At 48.0% G+C, this 19,246-nt stretch overlaps 1 protein-coding gene across 2 annotated transcripts in view; it reads right to left on the bottom strand.

Annotated features, from left to right (window-relative positions):
* Window positions 1-436: 436 nt before the first annotated feature.
* The window catches only part of ZNRF3 (zinc and ring finger 3), a 139,756-nt gene continuing 120,946 nt past the window's right edge, over window positions 437-19,246 (bottom strand). For both annotated transcript variants that reach the window (XM_019743118.2, XM_074321734.1), the window contains 7 exons: window positions 12,603-12,677; window positions 12,071-12,202; window positions 10,598-10,708; window positions 9,443-9,610; window positions 7,721-7,823; window positions 5,230-6,984; window positions 437-3,892 (listed from right to left, as the gene is read on the bottom strand). In XM_019743118.2, the coding sequence (XP_019598677.2) occupies window positions 3,846-3,892; window positions 5,230-6,984; window positions 7,721-7,823; window positions 9,443-9,610; window positions 10,598-10,708; window positions 12,071-12,202; window positions 12,603-12,677 (2,391 nt within the window). In that variant the 3' untranslated portion in view covers window positions 437-3,845. The remainder of the gene's footprint in view (window positions 3,893-5,229; window positions 6,985-7,720; window positions 7,824-9,442; window positions 9,611-10,597; window positions 10,709-12,070; window positions 12,203-12,602; window positions 12,678-19,246) is intronic.

Genomic DNA, 19,246 nt, shown 5'->3' on the forward strand with positions numbered 1-19,246 from the left:
CTCGCATTAGCAGGTAATTTCAAGGGCGAGATACTTGGGGTTTTTTTCCCTACAAGCCCCTTTCCCTTGGGGTTTGAGCGTCTCTCTGTCTTACAGGTAGGCAAAGGCCTGGCAGATGAAGCCGATAGTTTATATCCAGCCTACGTTCTCAATTTTTAAAAAGTGTACTGCTAAGATCCACGACCATTTCCTTCACCCACTCCACACAGGCCTGAGCTGAAAAGCTACTATCACCTCAAGGACATAACCCCACATACTCTGTATCGGATGCTCTCCCATGACACCATCTAAAGCCCCAATAACCTGAACTCTATGTTAACCAGAAAGGAAATGGTACGGAGGCTCCCACGAGCAAGTTGAAGTTAAAGGTTCTGCTTCTTGGAGACCTCTCCTCTGTGGAATGTGTAGACCTTTACCAAACAGCAATGACAACATGTAACACATACTTGATAAAATTGTATTTTTTTTTTTTACAGTCATTTGTACAATTTGTTACAAAACCATAGAAGACTACAACTTGTTTTAAATCATTTTTGGTCGGCAAATATGTAAAATCTGTGTGCAATTATCATGTATTTACAGGGCCTCATGTTAGTCATTTTCAATGATTATTCCAACAATGTCACACTCTCAACATAAGACATGGCTTAAGATAAATATATTAGTAAATAAATATTCTGAGAACATATTTCCATAAATGAAATGTGCTGCTATACATATACAGAATATACATAAGTTGTTTTCTAGCTTTTAAAACATTTTTAAAAAATGGTAATGTTGGAGAAGCCCTTAGACCATTTTATTACAAAATCTTTACAGCAAAGTCTTTACAAAATATCTTTTAAGTGCTCTGGGAGAAATTTTTAAAAAACATTTAAAAATAGTGCCTTGTTAGACCAACACAATAGAGTTTATACAAAGAATAGAAAAAGGCAGTTCTGTTTAAAAAATAATACTCTTGATTAGTAATTATTTTTTAGACCTCATTTCAAAAGCATTAGTCCTGCATGAACTTTGAGTAGAAACTAGCAGCACAAAAGGGGTGGGGGGGTTGAGCGGTGGAACAGCAGATGGGGCTTTAAAAAAATGGCTTGGGTGCAGAGAGGGGGAAAGAGACTGAGAGTGAAAGCCAGCATCCTGGGGCTGTGTCTATAAAAGAGGTACCTGGTTGATCAGAACTCCCCGTTCCCCCCACCCCACCCCCCATTTTAACTGGTTCTAGCACTCTTCAGTTTACATGGCAGTCTTACATCAGGGCTGGGCCATGGGACCACACCCGGTGGTCCCATCCTGGCTTGGGGGGTGGGGGGCTGGATTCTCAACGGAAAATGCAATCTCCCGTCTGCCACAGCTATATACCTCCCCACACGTCACTGAGAGGACACTGAAGAAGGTACTTGTCATCGTTATCGGAGTCTTACTTCACAGAAGACATTTCTTTTGTTTAAATGGTGAGGCAGTAATACAGTTGGTTATTATGTTCTGGTGACCTCCCTGTCTGATGAGCCAACACTAATTTAAGACAATGGCTAATACTTAAAAGTTTCAAAATTTCAGTTTTCTGTTTCTACCACCCTGTAAACGACACACATTAAATGGGCTTCTTTTGCCATCTGTAGTTATTGTTCTTTCAAATGAAAATCAGACACATTTATTTGAATAAGCCACATTCTCTACCCATCTATTCATTGCTTAAGGCTGTTGAGGAGTGATTTTCTAGCTAGGGCTAAAGAAAGCCACTTTGGGGGTATGGTTTCAGACAAGGAAGATAATATGCACTCAAAGGCATTAAAAACAAACAAATCCACAAACAATTAAAAAAAAAAAATCTCAACAATGAGAAGCTGCTCTTTGCAGTCCATGTTAAAATCCAGACCCCCACCCAGCTTCCCCAAAACCATGTAATGCAAGCTGTTGTCCTCAGCAGCTGCTACTCCTGGCCCGAGAAATAAAGGCGGCCCCGATCACATGTCAACAGCTTAGGCGCTTCTCACACCCTCGCCAACAGGTGTGCTGGGCACAGGCCTGGTGTGGGGGCTGGGAGGGAACGGCCCCCAAGGGACTGCACCTCAGACGCGGGAGGACAAATCTCAGCATAGTGAGTTCCTAAATGACAAATGGCTCAATCATTTGACACTGGAATTTCCTCTGTCAAATCTTGGCTAGAAGTAAGTAAATTTCCTCATCACGGCTGGGGTTTTTAAGAAAAAATTCCGGTATCGTGAGGTTCTCACTCAGAAAGTTCTGGTCTGGACCTTGGGCGACTTCCCCTGAGCCTCACTGCAGAGAACTGGGTCTCAGTCTCCTTGCAAACCAGGTGGTTTCTATTCCCCTACCTGTAGGGGGCCCGCTCCCAGGGTTCCTATTTCACAAATGAGCTTTCCAGGTGGCACCAAATACCTGCTGAGTAAATGAATAAAAGTGACCAGGAAAGTTAGTGAATATGGGGCTAATGTGATTAGTTTCTTTAAAAAAAAAATATTTTAAGGACAAGAAATACATTGGACAAAAAGGATGACAATCCCTGATCTGAAATACCTTTAAATAGATTCTCCCTTTTAAAATGGAAATATCTTTTAAAAAACAATTTGGGTTTTTAAACTCTCCCTCCCTCTTAAAAAAAAAAAAAACAACCACCAAAGGCTGGAAAAATATACAAAAACCTACCCTTTGGGTCTAAACTATCTGATAGTCTCTTTCTCTGTCTCATGGAGAATCAATACATAATAGTGCATTAGGTAGAAAGGATAGTAGACATTTGCAGGTGAGATGAGCAACTTCAGCCACGAGGCAGAGGGCTACACAACCCTGAAGTGGGATGGGAAACGTATCTTTCAAACGGAGCTTGATTCAGACAAGATGGGGTCCCGGTCAGGCGCCCCCAGGAAGGCAGCCCAAGGACGCAGCAGCTCCAGTGTGCCCTCTGTTCTCAGTCCCATCAGACACCAAGGCTGCAAACTACGTTCCTCCCGGGTGTTTGTCCCCACGTACCCCATCAAGCCATTTCTGCAGCTAGTTGCAGGAAGCCCAAGATCAGCACCATGAACCCTGCCCTTTACCTTAGGACGATAATTCCTGGGGACAGACTGAGGACACTGGGCAGAATCATCCCTGTCACCCAGGGGCTTCCATAGCAATGGCTTGTCCCGGCTTCCCAGTGCTGCAGACCTTCCACGCATTCCTAGCTCTTTCCATCTGCTGCCTAACGGTGTGGGCTGGAGAAGCATGGTTTCTGAGAAGACCTGAAATTTTGTTATGTTGGGATTTGCCATGAGAAAGAAAGAGGCAGCATTGCATTGTTCTTCAGAGTTTGTACCCATATCGACTAGCTTTACTTCAAGTTTCTGGTTCATTTTCTAAGGCAGGTGTAGCCCTGAGCTTTTCAAAGGCCTGAGCTCCCTCCAGGGAGACAACAGTATCTACACATGATGTGGTTCAATTAATGCAGCAGTGATTATTTTTTTCAGCAAAAGTTGGCGGTTAGGGTTCTTTAAAATATATATTTAAATAACTTTTTACATTTACATATAATATCTTAAAAAACAAAGCCGAGAACTCAATCCCACACACCTCGGAACCCCAAGCACACACACTTTACAAAACAGAATAACATGTTATCAAAAGAGGCAAAGACTCAGAGAATTTTGTCTGTTGGTTTGTTAATGGGAGGGGGGGTTGCCACAGGGGGCTCACATTTTGGGTTGAGAAGGAGGGCTCTCTTTATTACCACTTTTGTGTGTTTGTCAAAGCTAAAAAAAAAAAAAATTTTTTTTCTTTTTTTGAAGGAAGTCAGAGTTTGGAGTCTCCGTACAGTTCCCATTTCCACATAAGAGTTCCTTCTGGGCTCAGGCTCTTGTGCCACCACCGCTGTCTGCTGGGCGAGATCTCTGTCCTGGGAGAGAAAGAACAACCATCAGGGGAGGGAGCCATCACCGCAGGCTTCAGGCACACACACAGGCGAGGGACGTGGGTGTCCATCCCCACCATGTGGCAGGCTCTCAGGAAGTGACAGGTCACAACACTGGACAGACTATGAATATGGTTAAGGGCTTAAGCAGAGCTCCTCATTCTGTGCGGAGAGCACAGGCCTCCCTCATCTGACGTGCAGAGCCTTCTGGAAACCCGTAGGTAGCATGTACAAAACACAATGTACAGAAGCTGCACCATCAGGCACTGGGAAGCGCAGGGGAGTAGACTCCCTTTACAGAACTTACAAAGTGATTTCAGGGTGTGATAATCTGGGGAGGAAACACAGGGTGTGAGAGTAACCCCGGAGGTGGCTGGAGGGTGTCATTTAAGCCGAAATCTGCAGGAGGGAAGCAGCAGAAAGGTCTGGAGGCTGGAATGAGCTTGTCACATTGGAGGAACCTTACGGAGGCCACAGGGGGCTAAATCAGCGAGCAAGGAGAGTGAAGCAAGTGGTCAGAGGGATAGGCAGGGGCCAGATCACACAGAACTGGATGAGTTTACATTTTCAAAATTCTAAAGGTCATGGCAAGTCACTGAAGGGTTTTCTAGTGTAAAGATATAGACTTATGTTCAAAAAAGACCACTCTGGCTCTCAAGTGGAATAGAAGGCAAGAAGTAGTGACGAGTCAGTCAGAAGGCTTACTGCCTTCACCCCGGAGAGAGGAAATGGGCCTAAGGGGACAGAGGTGGGATGCAGAGGAGATAAATGTGGGATATACTTTAGATATAGAACTTATTGCCGTGCTACGCAAAGGTACTGGACTGCACACTATTATTGAGACAAAATGTTTGTAAACTTTATAGCAATTGGATGTCTGCTGAATCTAGTAATAAAAATTCTGGACTGGGATCTGACATGTCTTTTGCTAAGTTTCATTTTCTAGGAATTCAATTTTTGCAGACGGTTGAGAAGCCCAGGATACTGGAGTGTGAGGGGCAAGGCAGGCTCGGGGATGGTGCTTTTGGCCTGAGCATCTGGGCGGGGGAGCCTTGGAGAAGGCATGTGCGGGGGGAGGAATCCGGGAGCGCTGCTGTGAGCCTGGTAGGCTGGGATACTTGTGTGGCATGTGGGGGGAGAGGCGATGGAAGCATAAGGCTCACCGGGTCTGGTACTCAGAAGAAGGGCCGGGTTAGAGAATAGCACTTGTTAGTCATCAGGTAGAGATGGTGTTTCAAGGGCACAAAGGGAGTCGTTTAGAAAATGACTGTGGAGAGAGAAGAGGACCCCGACCCCGGCCTACTGTCGTCTCCTGCTCTCACCTGCAGCCTCAGTGGCTGTGGTGTTAGCCTCCTGAATGTCCTGGGAGGCACTGGGGAAGCCGGCCCTGGTGGCCCCCGCCTCATCCGGAGGGCAGTCAGGAAGCAGTGGTGTCCTGGACTGGCAGCACAGAACCCGCTCTTCTTCCTGGGCTCCCCCCAGGTCCCTGTGGGGCTGCAAGACGTCGGGGCCCAGCGTCCCACCCCAGAGGCCGAGGCCATGGGTCCCTTGGAAGTCTGAGGGCAGGCCCACGTCACAGTCCACATCCTCGGGAATGATGGGGATGCGCTGGCTCAAGTCCCAGGCCCCCGGGTGGCAGCTGGGCGGGGGCTCCTGGGCGAGCGTGTACTGTACGCTCACCGAGCAATCCTCAGTATAGCAGCCGCTGCCCCCTCCGCCGCCGTGGGCCACCTGCTTCTCTTCATAGAAGCAGCAGGGCAGGCCCTCATATTTCACCCCATCTGTCCTAGGCAAATGGTCTGGGTGAAGGCCATACAGGCCCTGGGAGCTTCCCGGCTGTGACTCCCCACCTGTGGGGCCACAGCCCTCACAGAGGGGGGGGCCCAGGAATAAGGTGCTGCCCCCAGCCGCTCCCACGCTGGGCTCCAGTGAGGAGGGCTGGGGCTCGCAGCAGCAGGCACACGACGCCCCCTCACGGCCCCCCTTCCAGGTCCTCCTGAGGTCCGGGGCGGCCCCAGGAGAAGCCTCGAGCCCCACTTCTGAGGTAGAGCTGTTGGGCCCCCTGTGCTCCAGGGAGGAGTTGCTGCTGTAGTTCATCTCCAGGCTGCAGGTGGACAGCTGGTCCCCCAAGGGAGAGGCAGGGCCAGGCCAAGGCTCCCCACACCCAGCACCTTGACTACGGGCTGCTGCGAGCTCCTCGGATGGCGGGGAGCCCTCGAGGTGCACGACAGGCCCCCGGCCTGAGCTGCCTGAGCCCCCCACGTCACTGGTGCGACAGGGGCTCCGGCTGCGGTAGATGAAGGGGTCATAGTCGCTGCTGAGGGAGCTCCGGAAGGTGGAGCAGCTCCCGTACACTCCCTGGTTGCTGACCTCGGTACAATCCACCACTGAGTCACTGGACGAGCAGTGGCACTGGCCCGAGCTGCTGCTGCTGCTGCTGCTGTCGCTGCCCGGGCAGTCAGCCAGGTAGCCACTGCACACCGAGCGGTGGCCGTGGTAGCAGCTGAAGCTGGACGTGCTGCCACTCTCCAGGTGCGAGGGCGGGGCCATGTGCACCACCGTGGGGAAGAGCAGGCTGCCGCTGCCATTGGGGGGAAAGGCACGGGATGGGCCCCTGGGAGCGAGGCCGGGTGGGGCCTGACCCTCCTGCTCGGGGTAGCTGAGGCCTTGGAAGTAGTAGTGTTGGTACATGGTCTCATACTGGGAGAAGCAAGCTGCCTTGGAGAAGCTGCGGCCACTAAACTTGGGCCTGCGGAAGGGGTGGGCTGGTGAGTAGGCCCGGTGCTCCAGGCTGCAGCGGTGCGGGGCCAGGGTGTGGTCCAGGTGGAGGGGTGGGTAGCCGCGGATATAGGTGGGGGTCTGCGGCGAATAGAGGCTCTGCTCCCCGTGCCGGTCCACGGTCAGCAGCGTGACAGGGTTCCCGTGGGAATCCATGCTTGTCCTGGTAGGGTAGGCTGGGATGGCATTGGTCCTGTGCACGCGGCCCGGGTAGTGCACCGGCAGCATCACCCTCTGCTGCCGGCTGCGCGCGAGGCTGCTGGTCTCCATGCACACAGTGCTGGGGTTGCCCTTTTGTTCTGGGGACAGGCAGAGGAAACAAAGTCAGGAAGGCTGAGTGCATGGTGCCAGGGGCTAGAGGGATACATAAATAAGGGCAAAAACTGAAGCAGCAGAGTTGGTCACATGACAAGGTGCCCAGTCTCACAACCCTGGCTCACGCCCTAAGCTGTCATCCAAACTGACCACGCTGGCAGAGGCTGACCCGCTTCTCCATCTCAAAGGTGGTCACTGCTGTAAGGGCCCATCTCCCACCTCCCCGCTGCTCTGCCTGACAAAGGCACCAGAGGAGTTTGCAGAGAGCAACAGGGCTACCCAGATAAAAGGCGTTCTTCCTCTTGGGAAAACAGCTACCTGGAGTGCACCCTGTGTTCGGGCCCCCTCCTCCAATAGCACAGGGACACAGGAGCCGCATTGCCACCCTGCCACCTCACACTCATTGTCTCTGTGGCCCGGGAACAACTCCGCAGTTCCAGGCACGCGCAAGCATCATTACTGTCATTCCTGTTAAAGAGTTTGTGGGCTGAAGGCCTGGTGAGGCCAGCTGCCTTACTCAGGGCAATTCTTCATGCCAGGCTCTCCTCAGGATTTGGAGGCCCGGTGACCTCCAAACCCCAAGGCCCTATGCCTCCAAGTGCTGATGGCAATGCTGCAGCGGTTTGACTCGCTCACCAGCCTGCAGCATGTGTCACATTCCTGCTAGGCATTGGTAGGGACAGTGACTCTTCAGCAATGATGGAGGCCGGTGAGAATTACCTATGATGTTGTGCCGACAATGGGGACAGGTGTGGTGCTGCAGCAGCCACGGGTCCACGCACTTCCTGTGAAAGCGGTGAGTACAGGGGATAACCCGCAGCTCCTGGGAAGGGAGAGAGGACACAGCCTGAAGGGAGGGCAGAGGCGGGGGCAGTGCTGCCTTCAGCCAGGCATGTGCTTCTTCCTGGGGAGCCCTGTTCACCATACCAGTGCCCAGGGGCGTCCTCCTCACCTCAGCCCCATCTCTAGCTCAATTCCCTGGAGTCAGGGCCCACACACGGGTTCTACAGAGAAGGAAATGGCCCCTCAGCCAAGCCCAACCATAACCCTGTGTTAAGGGAAGAAGCACACAGAAGCAGGCTTCTTTCTGGTCGATGGAGGAGGGCTCTCACATTCATGCCACACAAGAGGGAAGACCAAAGCCATGTGCTAAAGCAGACAGGCTGCCTGGGGGTGTGGAGAAAGGGCCTGGTACAGCCCAGGACCATGGCATCTTTGGCAAGGTTGCCGCCTCTGGATACCCCAATGGGGACGACTACAAAAGAATATGCCCAAAACTTGTGATTGACAGGTGGGGCAGCAAAGGGGTAAAGTTCTCCTGCCCTCTCCTACCCTGGGTCCTGAACACTCACCCGGGGCACACAATTTATAACAAAGCACCCGCCGTGGAGAGGAGGTGATGGGGTTTTCTGAGGCAGAACCACCTTTGGAATTCCTGAGCCCAAGCACCCTTCAAATTTGCTGATTTCACTTTTTTTTCCTATTCTCTGACCAGCTCAACACGGTAATATTTAAACAAATACCTAACATGTGCCTGACTGTGGCAAGAGTTCTTCCTGTATTTTCTCCTGTAACTTTCGTGACACCGGGAGTGCAGGTCAATCTTGAGCCCATGTCACAAGCACAGGCATAGAGAATGCCGTCACGTGCCCAACGTCACAAAGCTAGAACCTGCCTGGGGCCAGGATTAGAACCCAGGCAGTTTGCCCCTACAGACCACGCAAGACTCTTAATGAAAAGGCCTCAGCAAATTTCATTTTTCATCCAATAGCCCACAGAACAGTGGAACACTTTCAGAAGGGCGTCAAGTGTCTGTAACTAATTCTGAATTGGTTCACTCCCCAAATGTTTATGTATGCCTCTATCTAGAAAGAGATTAAGCAAACATGGCAAACTGTTAACAGTGGGTGATTCTAGGTGAACAATACAAGACTCACTGGATGATTCACGTAACTTTTACGAACGTTTGAAAATTTCAGAATTAAAAGCTAGAAGGAAAAAAAAAAGGACATCACATCCCTTGCCTCTTTATGAGTAACACCACTAAATGTTCCACACAGCTTTGTAGAAGAGGTTTGTATCAAGTCAGGTCTCAGAGTTTTCAGAAGAGCAATTTTAAAATTAAGTCAACATGTGAGGAGGTTTTTAAAACCAGGCATTTTCTGGCCTCTCATATATTTATTTCTGATCAACTTCCCAAATCACCTATATTCAGCTGGGTCCTTTGGAGAGAGTGTCTCTGTGCCATGGCCACCCCCTCCCAGGGGGAAACAACAGTTAGAATGTCTCAGACCATCTCCTTGAGACCTAGGCGTTGAAGCCCTTCTGCTCCTGCGAAGCTGTGCGAACAGAACACAGGGCCCTGTCCTTCTAGGTCCCGTGTTCCTCTGCTGACCTGTCCACCTCATCCCCATCCAGGATGGGCTTGGCCTCTGCCATTACCTCTCCGTCAATATACTTCTCAAGGCAGATGGCACAGTCAGACGTGGAGCTGCTGCTGAGTGTGTCCAGGGCGCCACAGCTCCCCTCCCGGCGTCCCTTGTTCTTGGAATTGAACTTCCTGGTTTCCATCTTTTCCAGAGCCTGCACAGCCAGCCTGTTCATGGAATTCTGCATGGCAGAATGTGTTCAGTGTTAGGGTCTAGCACGTATTAACAGGGCCATGGCACTCGATGAATCGGGATGGGCAAATGCTCCTCTCTCAGACCAGAACAGACTTTTGAGAAATCACTAAAAATTCAGACTGCCACAGCACAGATTTGCCAGACTCCTGAGTGTCCCCCACCATCAAACCAGCCTTTCCCCAAGTGGTAAGACCAGCAAAGGTCTCCTTCAATTACTTGGCCAACTCTGCAAGGCCCTGAGTCATTAACCTGCTCTGTGCCCAGGGTTCCTTCTCTTTACACTGAAGAAAGTTCTGAGGGCAAATGAGACGATGCGCGTGAGCGCTGCTCAGCACTTGGCCAATGAGACGTGCTCGACGTACGCCAGTTACTGTTTTGTTGCCGATGGCCACACAACCCTTGTGAGAACTTGGTGAAACTCCTCTCCACAGACTGCCTGCCAAGGTCCACCATCTCTCTCCTGAGATGTCACACTGCTACCCATTTGAGAGTCTGACTCCCGCTTCTCATCACCCTCCGTCCCCAAATCCTTCTTTCCTGCACAGTGATGTGCCAGCTGGGGCACCTAGAGTGCCTACTGCATTCATGGAGAGTCGCCTGCAGAGCCTGGCAGAGGCAGGTTCAGATTCAGGTCGGGGCGGGGCCTGAGAGTCTGCATTTCTACCAAGTTCCCAAGTAACACTGCTGCTGCTGGTCCCCAGGTCAAGGCCCTAGGGTTCCACATTAATATTTAAACATTTCTTTGGGAAAAAAACTCCTGGTTGGCAACACCCCGAATGTTCGGCCTGTGTAGGACTGGACCTTTTGAAACTGAGAAGACACAGTGCTAGAAGCTTTGCTCCAGGCTTACTCCATCTTTGTTTGTTGTTTCTAGGCCCCTGGGAACAGACTGCAGCACTCAGGCCCCAGCCCTGATTTTCACCAGGGATACAGCAGCGGGTATCAATGTCCACGGGCTGCTCTGAGGTCTTACCTGACTGCGTCGCTGCTTCAGCTTGATTTTGACAAGGAGGATGAGGCAGACCAAGGAGACCACGACAAAGAAAGCCAGGAAAATCCCCATGTCAAAGTATTCCGTGGGTTGCTGGAACAGAACAGACACAGTGAGTCACAGCGCTCTGCAGCTGAGGATCGGCGCACGGGTTGTGTTGGCCCAGGTTACAAGGATGGGGCAACTGGGGTGTGCTGCTCCTCATTTGCAGGCAACACCTGGGGTTCTGCTAACAGGCACACGATGTGCTTTCCAGGCCCAGGTGGTACCCTCCAGTGTGGCCAAGAGTTGGTCCACACAGGTCCCGGTCAGCCTCCTAACAGCCAAGAGAATTAAGTTCATAAAGCCCAGTTCCCCATGGAAGAGTGTCAAGCTCGCTGTAACCAGTAGGAGAGACCCTTCCAAATAAACACAAATATCACATTTATGGGACAAAGGAGTGAGTGTCATGTTTTGAGGGAACAGTGATTACTAACCATATAATTAATGGTTTACAACAACTCAGAAAATTGTACTCTGCTTCCACAAATATCAGCTTCCACTACAATGAGTCATATTTACCAGAGTGCTCTTTCTTCCTTTAAGAAGAAGCCAACAAGTCAGTTCTTCTGCAAACTGCCTCTAGTTCTAGCTCTTACCTTTTCCTCACAGCTCACTCCCTCCTAAGACCTTGAGGCCACCTCATCTAGGACACGCCTTTAGACAACAGGAATAGAATTTGGCTAACCGAATGCTGCAGGTATCCAGATATTTTGTGCATGCGAAAGAATCATCCTGTATGTAAATATTCCCATACTTTTGAGGAGGAAATAAACCATTTATAGGGCACCTGTTCCAGGTTCCTAGAATCTTCAGCCTGAGGTTTGGACAGAAGACGCCAGAAAAGAGGTAATGGCCAGCCGTGTCCCTTCAACACACGTAAACCTTAAATGCTATTCATTAACCACCCGGAAGTCATGAACTTCAATCCCAGTTGAAAGCTAACTTTTCCAGACTCAAATATAAGTTAGGGGGTTTCAAAAACGCAATTTGCCCTATGAAGAAGGAAGTACAGGCCTTTTTCTCTAGTCTAAGTTACATGGAAGAGAGTGAGACATGGGAAGCTGAATGCTGGGTATTCCTTCCCTTCAATCCTCCTTAGTCAGCCTTTTAGAAAGAGATAGGACAGATAGAAAGAAGGACAAGAGGTACCAAGAGGGAACGCTGGGTGGAAGAGACCAGAAACATCTTCACATCCATCATCTAATTCTGGAAGGACTTTTCAAATCCTCTCCACAAGGACACCAGTGACATTTCTCCCTGGCCTCCAGTCTTTTATCTGACCTAAACCTGAAGGAACCTGGGGTACACCAGCATTTTAGACAGAAAGAAGACAGGAACCAAAGCCCAAAGGAAATAAAGGCTCAGGTAGCAGCAGAGAAGGGCTGGGAGTGGCCAGCCAGGGTGGAGGCTCACTCGAGGGGGGCGGTGCTGAATCCTTGCCCGAGCCACTTTCTGCTTGTTGACGATGTTCATCAGCTTGATGGCATCTGCGCCCTTCACATACACAACCGGCCTCTTGAGCGGGTCTTCGGAACCCTGGTTTAGCTAAGGAAGAAGAGATGCTCCTGGTTAGAAGACGCGCTTCCTTTAAGCAGCAGGAGAGATAACGAAAGTCTGGAGGAAAAGGACACTAACTACTTGTTTGGAAATCCTCACACGTTACAGCCTTCGAGCTCTCAGAAGGGCAAGGCTGCGGATGATGCTTGGTTTAGGATGGGCCGGCTAAAGGTCCAGAAGGGTCTTTGAAAATGCCCCCCCCCCACTTCTTGGCTCTTAACCCCTCGCAAGAGACTTGCCTTGGAGTATGATGTTTCAACGTGGATATCGAATGTCAGCAGACAAGTGCAAAGGCCCTGAGATGAGGGTGACACGACTGTGACAAGCTAACTAAAGGACATGCTTCTCTCAGGAAGACTGCAGGGTTGCTGTGGCCCAAGGGATTTACCTGGTCGATAGCTTCTGGGTTTTCAGACACATCGAAGATGACTGCTGTGGCTCCCCGCTGTACTGCTCGCTTGGCCTGGCAGAGGAAAAAAGAGCAGGTTGGCACTTTGGTCCTTCTTTTTCCCAAAGCTGGCCTTGGGAATCAGACCTGGATTCCAATGTAGAATCTGACAGTTACCAACTTATGTGACTTGGGGCAAGTTATTAACTTTCCTAAGCCTCGTCTTTCCCATCTGGGGGGAAAGAAAGAGCGGGTGCCCAATGCTACCTACCTTGCAGTTCTCCTGAGAACCAGATGAGTGAGTATAGGTGAAAATAAATAAGCGGGTACTCAATTAACCTTTGTCTTCCTATCCAGCCTAAACATTAAAAATAAACTACAAACCAACAACCTGCCCAGTCAGCATAAAGGTATTGGTTTCAGTATTTTCTGCTATGAACACAGAGTCACTGGCAACCAAAGCGAATGCCTTTGGTCCTTCCCTTGTGGTCCTTCTTCCTTCCCATGTCACCCAGCACTGCAGTTAGAATAGCATGCTGAATATTTCTGAAGGAATCTCAAAATGGTCAATTTTAATAACTGACATCAGCAGACGACCTTTGCAGACACTGTCAGAGGGAAAAGCTACGAGAAATCACTGTAAATGGGGATTTAGAGCAGTTGGCTGCCAAACCTGGCTGCACATCAAAAACCACTTGGGAATTTTGTAAAGCAGATTTCCTGGCTCCAACCACAGAGACTGATTCAGCAGGGCTGGAGGAAGGCCCAGGAAACTGAGTTCTGAAAGATTGCTGAGGGATTCTGATGATTCAACCACTTGGGGAACTATTGATCAGAGATGTGAGATTAGAATGTTTTAGGAACAAATGAGAAGTGGTGATATTCTTTATTGGGGAAAAGGATTCCTTTCCATCCCATTGAACCTTCTAATTTTATGTCCAGCTAAGTGGATAATGGGAGTAGACTCTGGGGGAAAAAAGACTTATAGACATACCCTTGCTTTTAGGAACTCAACTCTTGTTAGGGAAGTAAGATATCTCTAATATGAGGGGGAAAAACAAACCAAATCAAAAAATAAAAACTCCTATAAGGTGGGCAAATGATGGCTAGTGCTCTGAGGTCAAGAAAGTCTCTCTACGGGCAGAGTATTTGGGAAAGAATCAAATCTGAATTCCTTCCATAGGAACAATCACTCTACATGCAGGCAGCATAAGAAAACAACACTGAACTCAGGTAGATGAGTGTGGCTAGACCAATGGCCCCACCAGCCCACTAGAGGGCAGTCGTATCCCACAGCTTTTACAGCAACACACTTCTCTGTGCTTTGTAGCGAACAAGCAGGACAGTGGAATCCTCAGGGATACTGCCAAATCCTCCACAACTTCACAAACCCGGGCACCCTGGGTGCTGTGCTGCAGAAGCTGTCCTAGATCTGGTGGGGTCTCTTTCTTGCTGAACTGAGACTCTGTATTTCATGGCTCCTCTGCTACCTCTACATCCCACCTCATTTAATAACCAGAATGCTGCAGTTAGGAGTAACTCTTAGGGGCTATTTCTGGCTCTGCCACTGACAAGCTGCCAATGGTGGGCAAGTCACCGAATCTCAGCTTCAGCCTCAGTTTCCCCAGCTGTAAAAGGAGGAGGGAGCCTATGTCATTATGATTGAGACCCCTTCCAGTTCCTGTCTTGGACACTCAACTGAGAGGTGGGGACTGTCCCAGCGATGGAGAAAGAGCTGCAGATGCCCTATCGCCCACCTCTCGCACAAGAGGACATAACAGCACAGGGAGAAAGTTTGAGGCCAGGTGGCATCACTTTCCTCCATAAAACTCTTTAGGAGCACAGACTCCGTTGCCTGAGGCCAACAGCTCATGGACCCAAAAGTTAGCAGTAAGTAGGTGCTTGTGTCATCTGCTCAGGTGATGTCCCAGTCTTTTTCACACACTTTCCCAAGATGTAGAAGGGCCCCGAGGAACAGCACGAAAAAAAAGGTAATAAATAGGACCTCTCATTCCTTTATTTGGCTTTCATTCCACGATCAAGCACATCAAACAGCACCCGAGGGGAATGTGCGTTCAGAAGCGTCTTAATCGGGAGCACCCAGCACCTCTCGCTTTGATGCTCGCGCACCTGGAGACTCTAATGGCCGTGGGATGAAAGCCTGCAAGACTGGGGGAGTGCAATGCCTTCGGCCTCCTCACGTGGCCTCAGGCTTTCAGGCTTCCCTGCTCCCCGGAGAACGTGGAAGTCTCGGGGCTCTGGAAGTGAGCCATAACCCACCTGGGACAGGCACTTTTTAAAAGACACTGTAGGTAAAATCTAGGAGGGTTGACCAGTCTCCTGGTGTCTACAGTGAACAACAGAGCAGGTCAAGAATAAGGTGCTTAAATCCCACTTAATTCCTTAACCTCAGATACAACCTGGCTAATGCATGGGCTCCAAGTACAAACATTTTGTTGGAGAAAGGCTAACTCTCACAGTTGACTTCCTTTAACAATTATGTTTAATATAAGCTGCTATTAAAATAAGGTTGCATTTCCTGCACATACGAGGTCTAGGCAGGAGGAGAATCAACACAGGATCCTACTGGGAACTTGCCTGTCAGGAGCCGACTCAGGATTTAAAATAGGCCACGAATAATCCGTATTTAGAAAAATGACACATTTATTATACTAGTCCCAAAGCAAATTAAAAAAACACAGAACGCCACTTGGTCACGCTTTCCCCCTCACCACACGTCTTCACTTTGACCGAGAACACATATTCCTTAAACAATCTTCGTAGTTTACATTGTTCACCATTTTACCTAGCCAAGCTTGGGCCAGAATAATATTTCAAACCCAAGCTAAACCATAGTTGGGAGAGTCTTGTGATTGCCAGAAACCCCATCTTTATAAGGTCCAAAATTCTCAAGATAAGGCTGTTTCAAAGAAAGGATGGGAAAGATGCAGCCTGGTGGATGTTGCTAGATGAAGGTCACTGGTAAACTGGGCTCCAGTTGCAGAGGGCAGTTACCCTTGGACTGTGCACGAACCGGAATGGAAAGAAGAGCATGAGAAGGGTGTGAGCAGCAGAGAACAGGTGGGGAGTCTCCGCAGTCCTCCGAGAAGCAGCCAAAGGCCTTGCCTTACTGACCTCTGCATGCCCTTCGCCTTGAACCCTCCCACACAGGTATTTTCACATCCTTCATCACCTTTGAAGCTCTGATCAGGCCAGGGCAGGTCGGGTACCAGCCAGCAGGTGACCAGAAGCCCAGCAGCAGAATGTGGAATAAAAGGTTGTCATGGTTCTTTATTTACCTTTTCACGACTGCAAGACCCAAGGCTAGAAAATGCCCATAGCCATCGAGACATGTATCAAAAGTGCAAACATCTGCACACTTCTATTTTGCAAAGTACACAATTTCAAACCCTAGAAGACAGGGTCCTACTATGGATTGGCAGTTAGTGTAGTGCCAAGATTCCTATGGTTGGTTATTCAATAAATGTTGAAAGAAAGCTTGCCTGGGACCATATACTCTTGGGTTATCGTCCCTGAACGTGGATGTGGTTTTCCCCTAAGCAAGTGCTTCTATCAATCTGATTGAGCCTTTTTTTTAAAAAAAGAGTTTGAATCAAACCGATGACATATGCCGGGGAGCAAGATCTCAAATGTGAATGGGGCATTCTGATGAGAGTACTTCCATTACTACCTTGTGGGTGGGAAAACTTAAAGCCTAAAGTCTGCTTTAGTTTCAATTAAATTCAGGAATTCCAGTCAGGAATGGATCTGGCACTTTACCTGGGAGTGCAGTTATATATACCCAGAGTTTGTATGCGGCTTGGTCCCACTCCATACCTACTCCTGGGGACCGGGCCACACACTCTGTTTGTCACCTATTGTTCATCTGTTTGTCAAGCACTGAATGTGATGTCCCCAGTGCCTAATCTTTATTGAAGAAAAACTTTGACAGAATACAACCTTAATGGGAAATAACCCAAAAGATGACTAAAAATCTCCTTTGTCTCAAACTCCTGACCATGGGATAACCAAGGAAGCAGGAGTGTTAGTGCTGACATGAAGACGTGTGTCTTTAACCTCTTACAGGAAGTTCTGATATATGGGGGCTGCAAGCAGGCTTTTTTTGCCTTTACTGAATACAATTTTGCATTCTGGAGTTTTTGTTTGCTTGTTTTTCTTTTTTCTTTTTTTTGCACTATCATGATGTTCCAACAAGTCATTAAAAATTCTTTGTAAATATCTTTAAGTCTGCGATATATATCTCTTTATATACTTTCCTCACTTGTGTATTTTTGATAGTTGGGCTATTTCAGTTTTTTACTGTTATAATTAGTGCTACATTGGATAAATCTTGGCTTACATTTCCAATTTCCTTAGTATGGAGGCTCAGGGCTGAAGAATATGAAGATTATTAAGAATCAATACAATCCACAGAGGATTTTAATGTCCCTCCTTATAAACCTATGCAATTCAATTTATCTGCAGTAATGACAAGATAGGACGGCACAGACAATGCAAAACAAATTTGACAAGAGATTTAACTTCTGGATAAACTGGCCTGTTGGCTAGGAAAAGAAAGTCAGTTTGAGAATAACTTTGCATGATACTTCACACGCAGAGACACTCCAGAGTGAACTATGAGTTGATCATACCTATCATACTGATTCTTCAAGGTCAAGTTCATGTGCTACCCCTCCCATAAGACTGACAAGTGCTTCTCTTTAGTCAAAACAGCTCTTATCCCTTTCTGAGCTCTAATAGCTCTAAGGATTTCTCCTCTGCTGGTTACCACTTTCTGTGATGCATTCCCCTCTCCATCTTTAGTGTTTTTGCTATTTATAAAAGTAGTATGTGCTCAATGTGAAAATTTTAATACAGCAGGTCCTCGAATAACATTGTTTTGTTCTAACATTGATGTGAAGAAGAAAAAAAATCGATTCCTGGCCGGGGCCACTGTCTGTATGGAGTTTGCACATTCTCCCCATGTCTGTGTGGGCTTTTCTATGGAGACTTGGGTTTCCTCCCACATCCCAAAGATGTGCATGTGAGGCGAACTGGCGTGTTTAAATTGTCCCAGCGAGGGAGGGAGAGAGCGCGCACCCTACAATGGGAGGGTGTCCTGTCCAGGGTGGGTTCCCGCCTTGCACCCTGAGCTGGGAGAGGTTCCTGCTATCCACAACCCTGACCTGGAATAAACAGGTTGGAAAATAATGTTCTTACTTGTTTTTAATTCATCTTTCTTAAGTGTATGTATAGCTCACATTTACTTCAATGTTTAATATTAGAAGTGTTTTGGGTCTTTATCTGGAAAGTTGGGTGATCATAATGTTTTTGTGATCAGAAATACACCGTAGGAATTTAACTCTTGTTTATATCAATTAGCCTATCGTAAAACTGGTTTTGTTTTCCTTAAAGTTGCAGTTTCTAAGAACCTATAGACAATGTTAAGTGAGGACTCACTATAATTCAGAAATTAAAAGCAAAAAATAACTCATCCATTAACACCCTATATCCCAGCTTTAGAACAGTGTGGTTTATATCCTTCCATGGTTTTTCAAAAACCCACATATTAGAAGGAATAAAATTCATATACTCACATATCAAAATAATACTTAAAAATAAGTTGGATGTGTCTACTGCTCTGTACTCTGCTATTCTCCCCCTGAACGCAACAATTTACTCTACAATATTATATGCACGGATGTTGAAAAATGCTCATTCTTCTTACGAGCTACACATATTTTTCCATTGTATGGTTGTACAGGGACTTAACACTGTCCCCAACAGGCATTAGGGAATTTCTGCATTTTCTCTATTATAAACAGTGCTGTATTTATAATCTCATACTCATATTCCCGTAGCATCCATTCTTAAAATAAATAGCTACAAGTGGTCCTGCTGAGTCAGAGGGCAGAGACATCTTACATGTAAGTTACTTGCCTGCGGCTAAGCTAACCTACCTTTGGGGTCTAATGCAGCCAGACAGATCTTACTTTCCAGTCTGTGTGCCCCACAAACCCTAACCAAGCAGATTGCCTTGGGCATGGTCCATACTCAACAAATTAACATAGTAGGCGGGAACAGAGTTTAATTCTATTTGTAGTGCCGTTTATTAATTTATTTGTTTAACAGCAGTAATTAGCCAGTTACTAGCGTGCTAGGCCCTGGGGATACACACAGCAATGAGCAGAAGAAGCCAGGGGAGTCATAAGGAATAGTCTGAGAGTTTAGTTCCACGGACAAAAAGGTAAGATATTAGGACCACGGGATCACTTATTCCACATCTCTATAGTAGCTTTCCCCAAAGTACGCATCAGGGGATGACAGATTTTCTTGGTCAGTCTCCTTTGAAAAGTGCTGCACATTCTCCGGTTGTTAGCCGACATTTATGGAGCACATTAATATGCGAGAGACTCTTTTCCACCTGGCGTCCCCCATTTTTGGGATACAGGTCCGTTTTGAAGCAATTCCTGTCAACACCCTCCCTTCCATGGAAGACATTTTGGGACTCAACGCTCCGTGGTGTACGGTACACTAAGGTGAGGGGAGTATCATTCCCCCCAATCACTCTCTTGCTCTAACTCACAGAAAAGGCTGAGGGATGTGACATATATACATTTTCATCTGTAAAACAATGATGTGTA

This window comes from Rhinolophus sinicus, linkage group LG16, assembly GCF_036562045.2.
Source record: "Rhinolophus sinicus isolate RSC01 linkage group LG16, ASM3656204v1, whole genome shotgun sequence".
Classification (NCBI taxonomy): domain Eukaryota; kingdom Metazoa; phylum Chordata; class Mammalia; order Chiroptera; family Rhinolophidae; genus Rhinolophus; species Rhinolophus sinicus.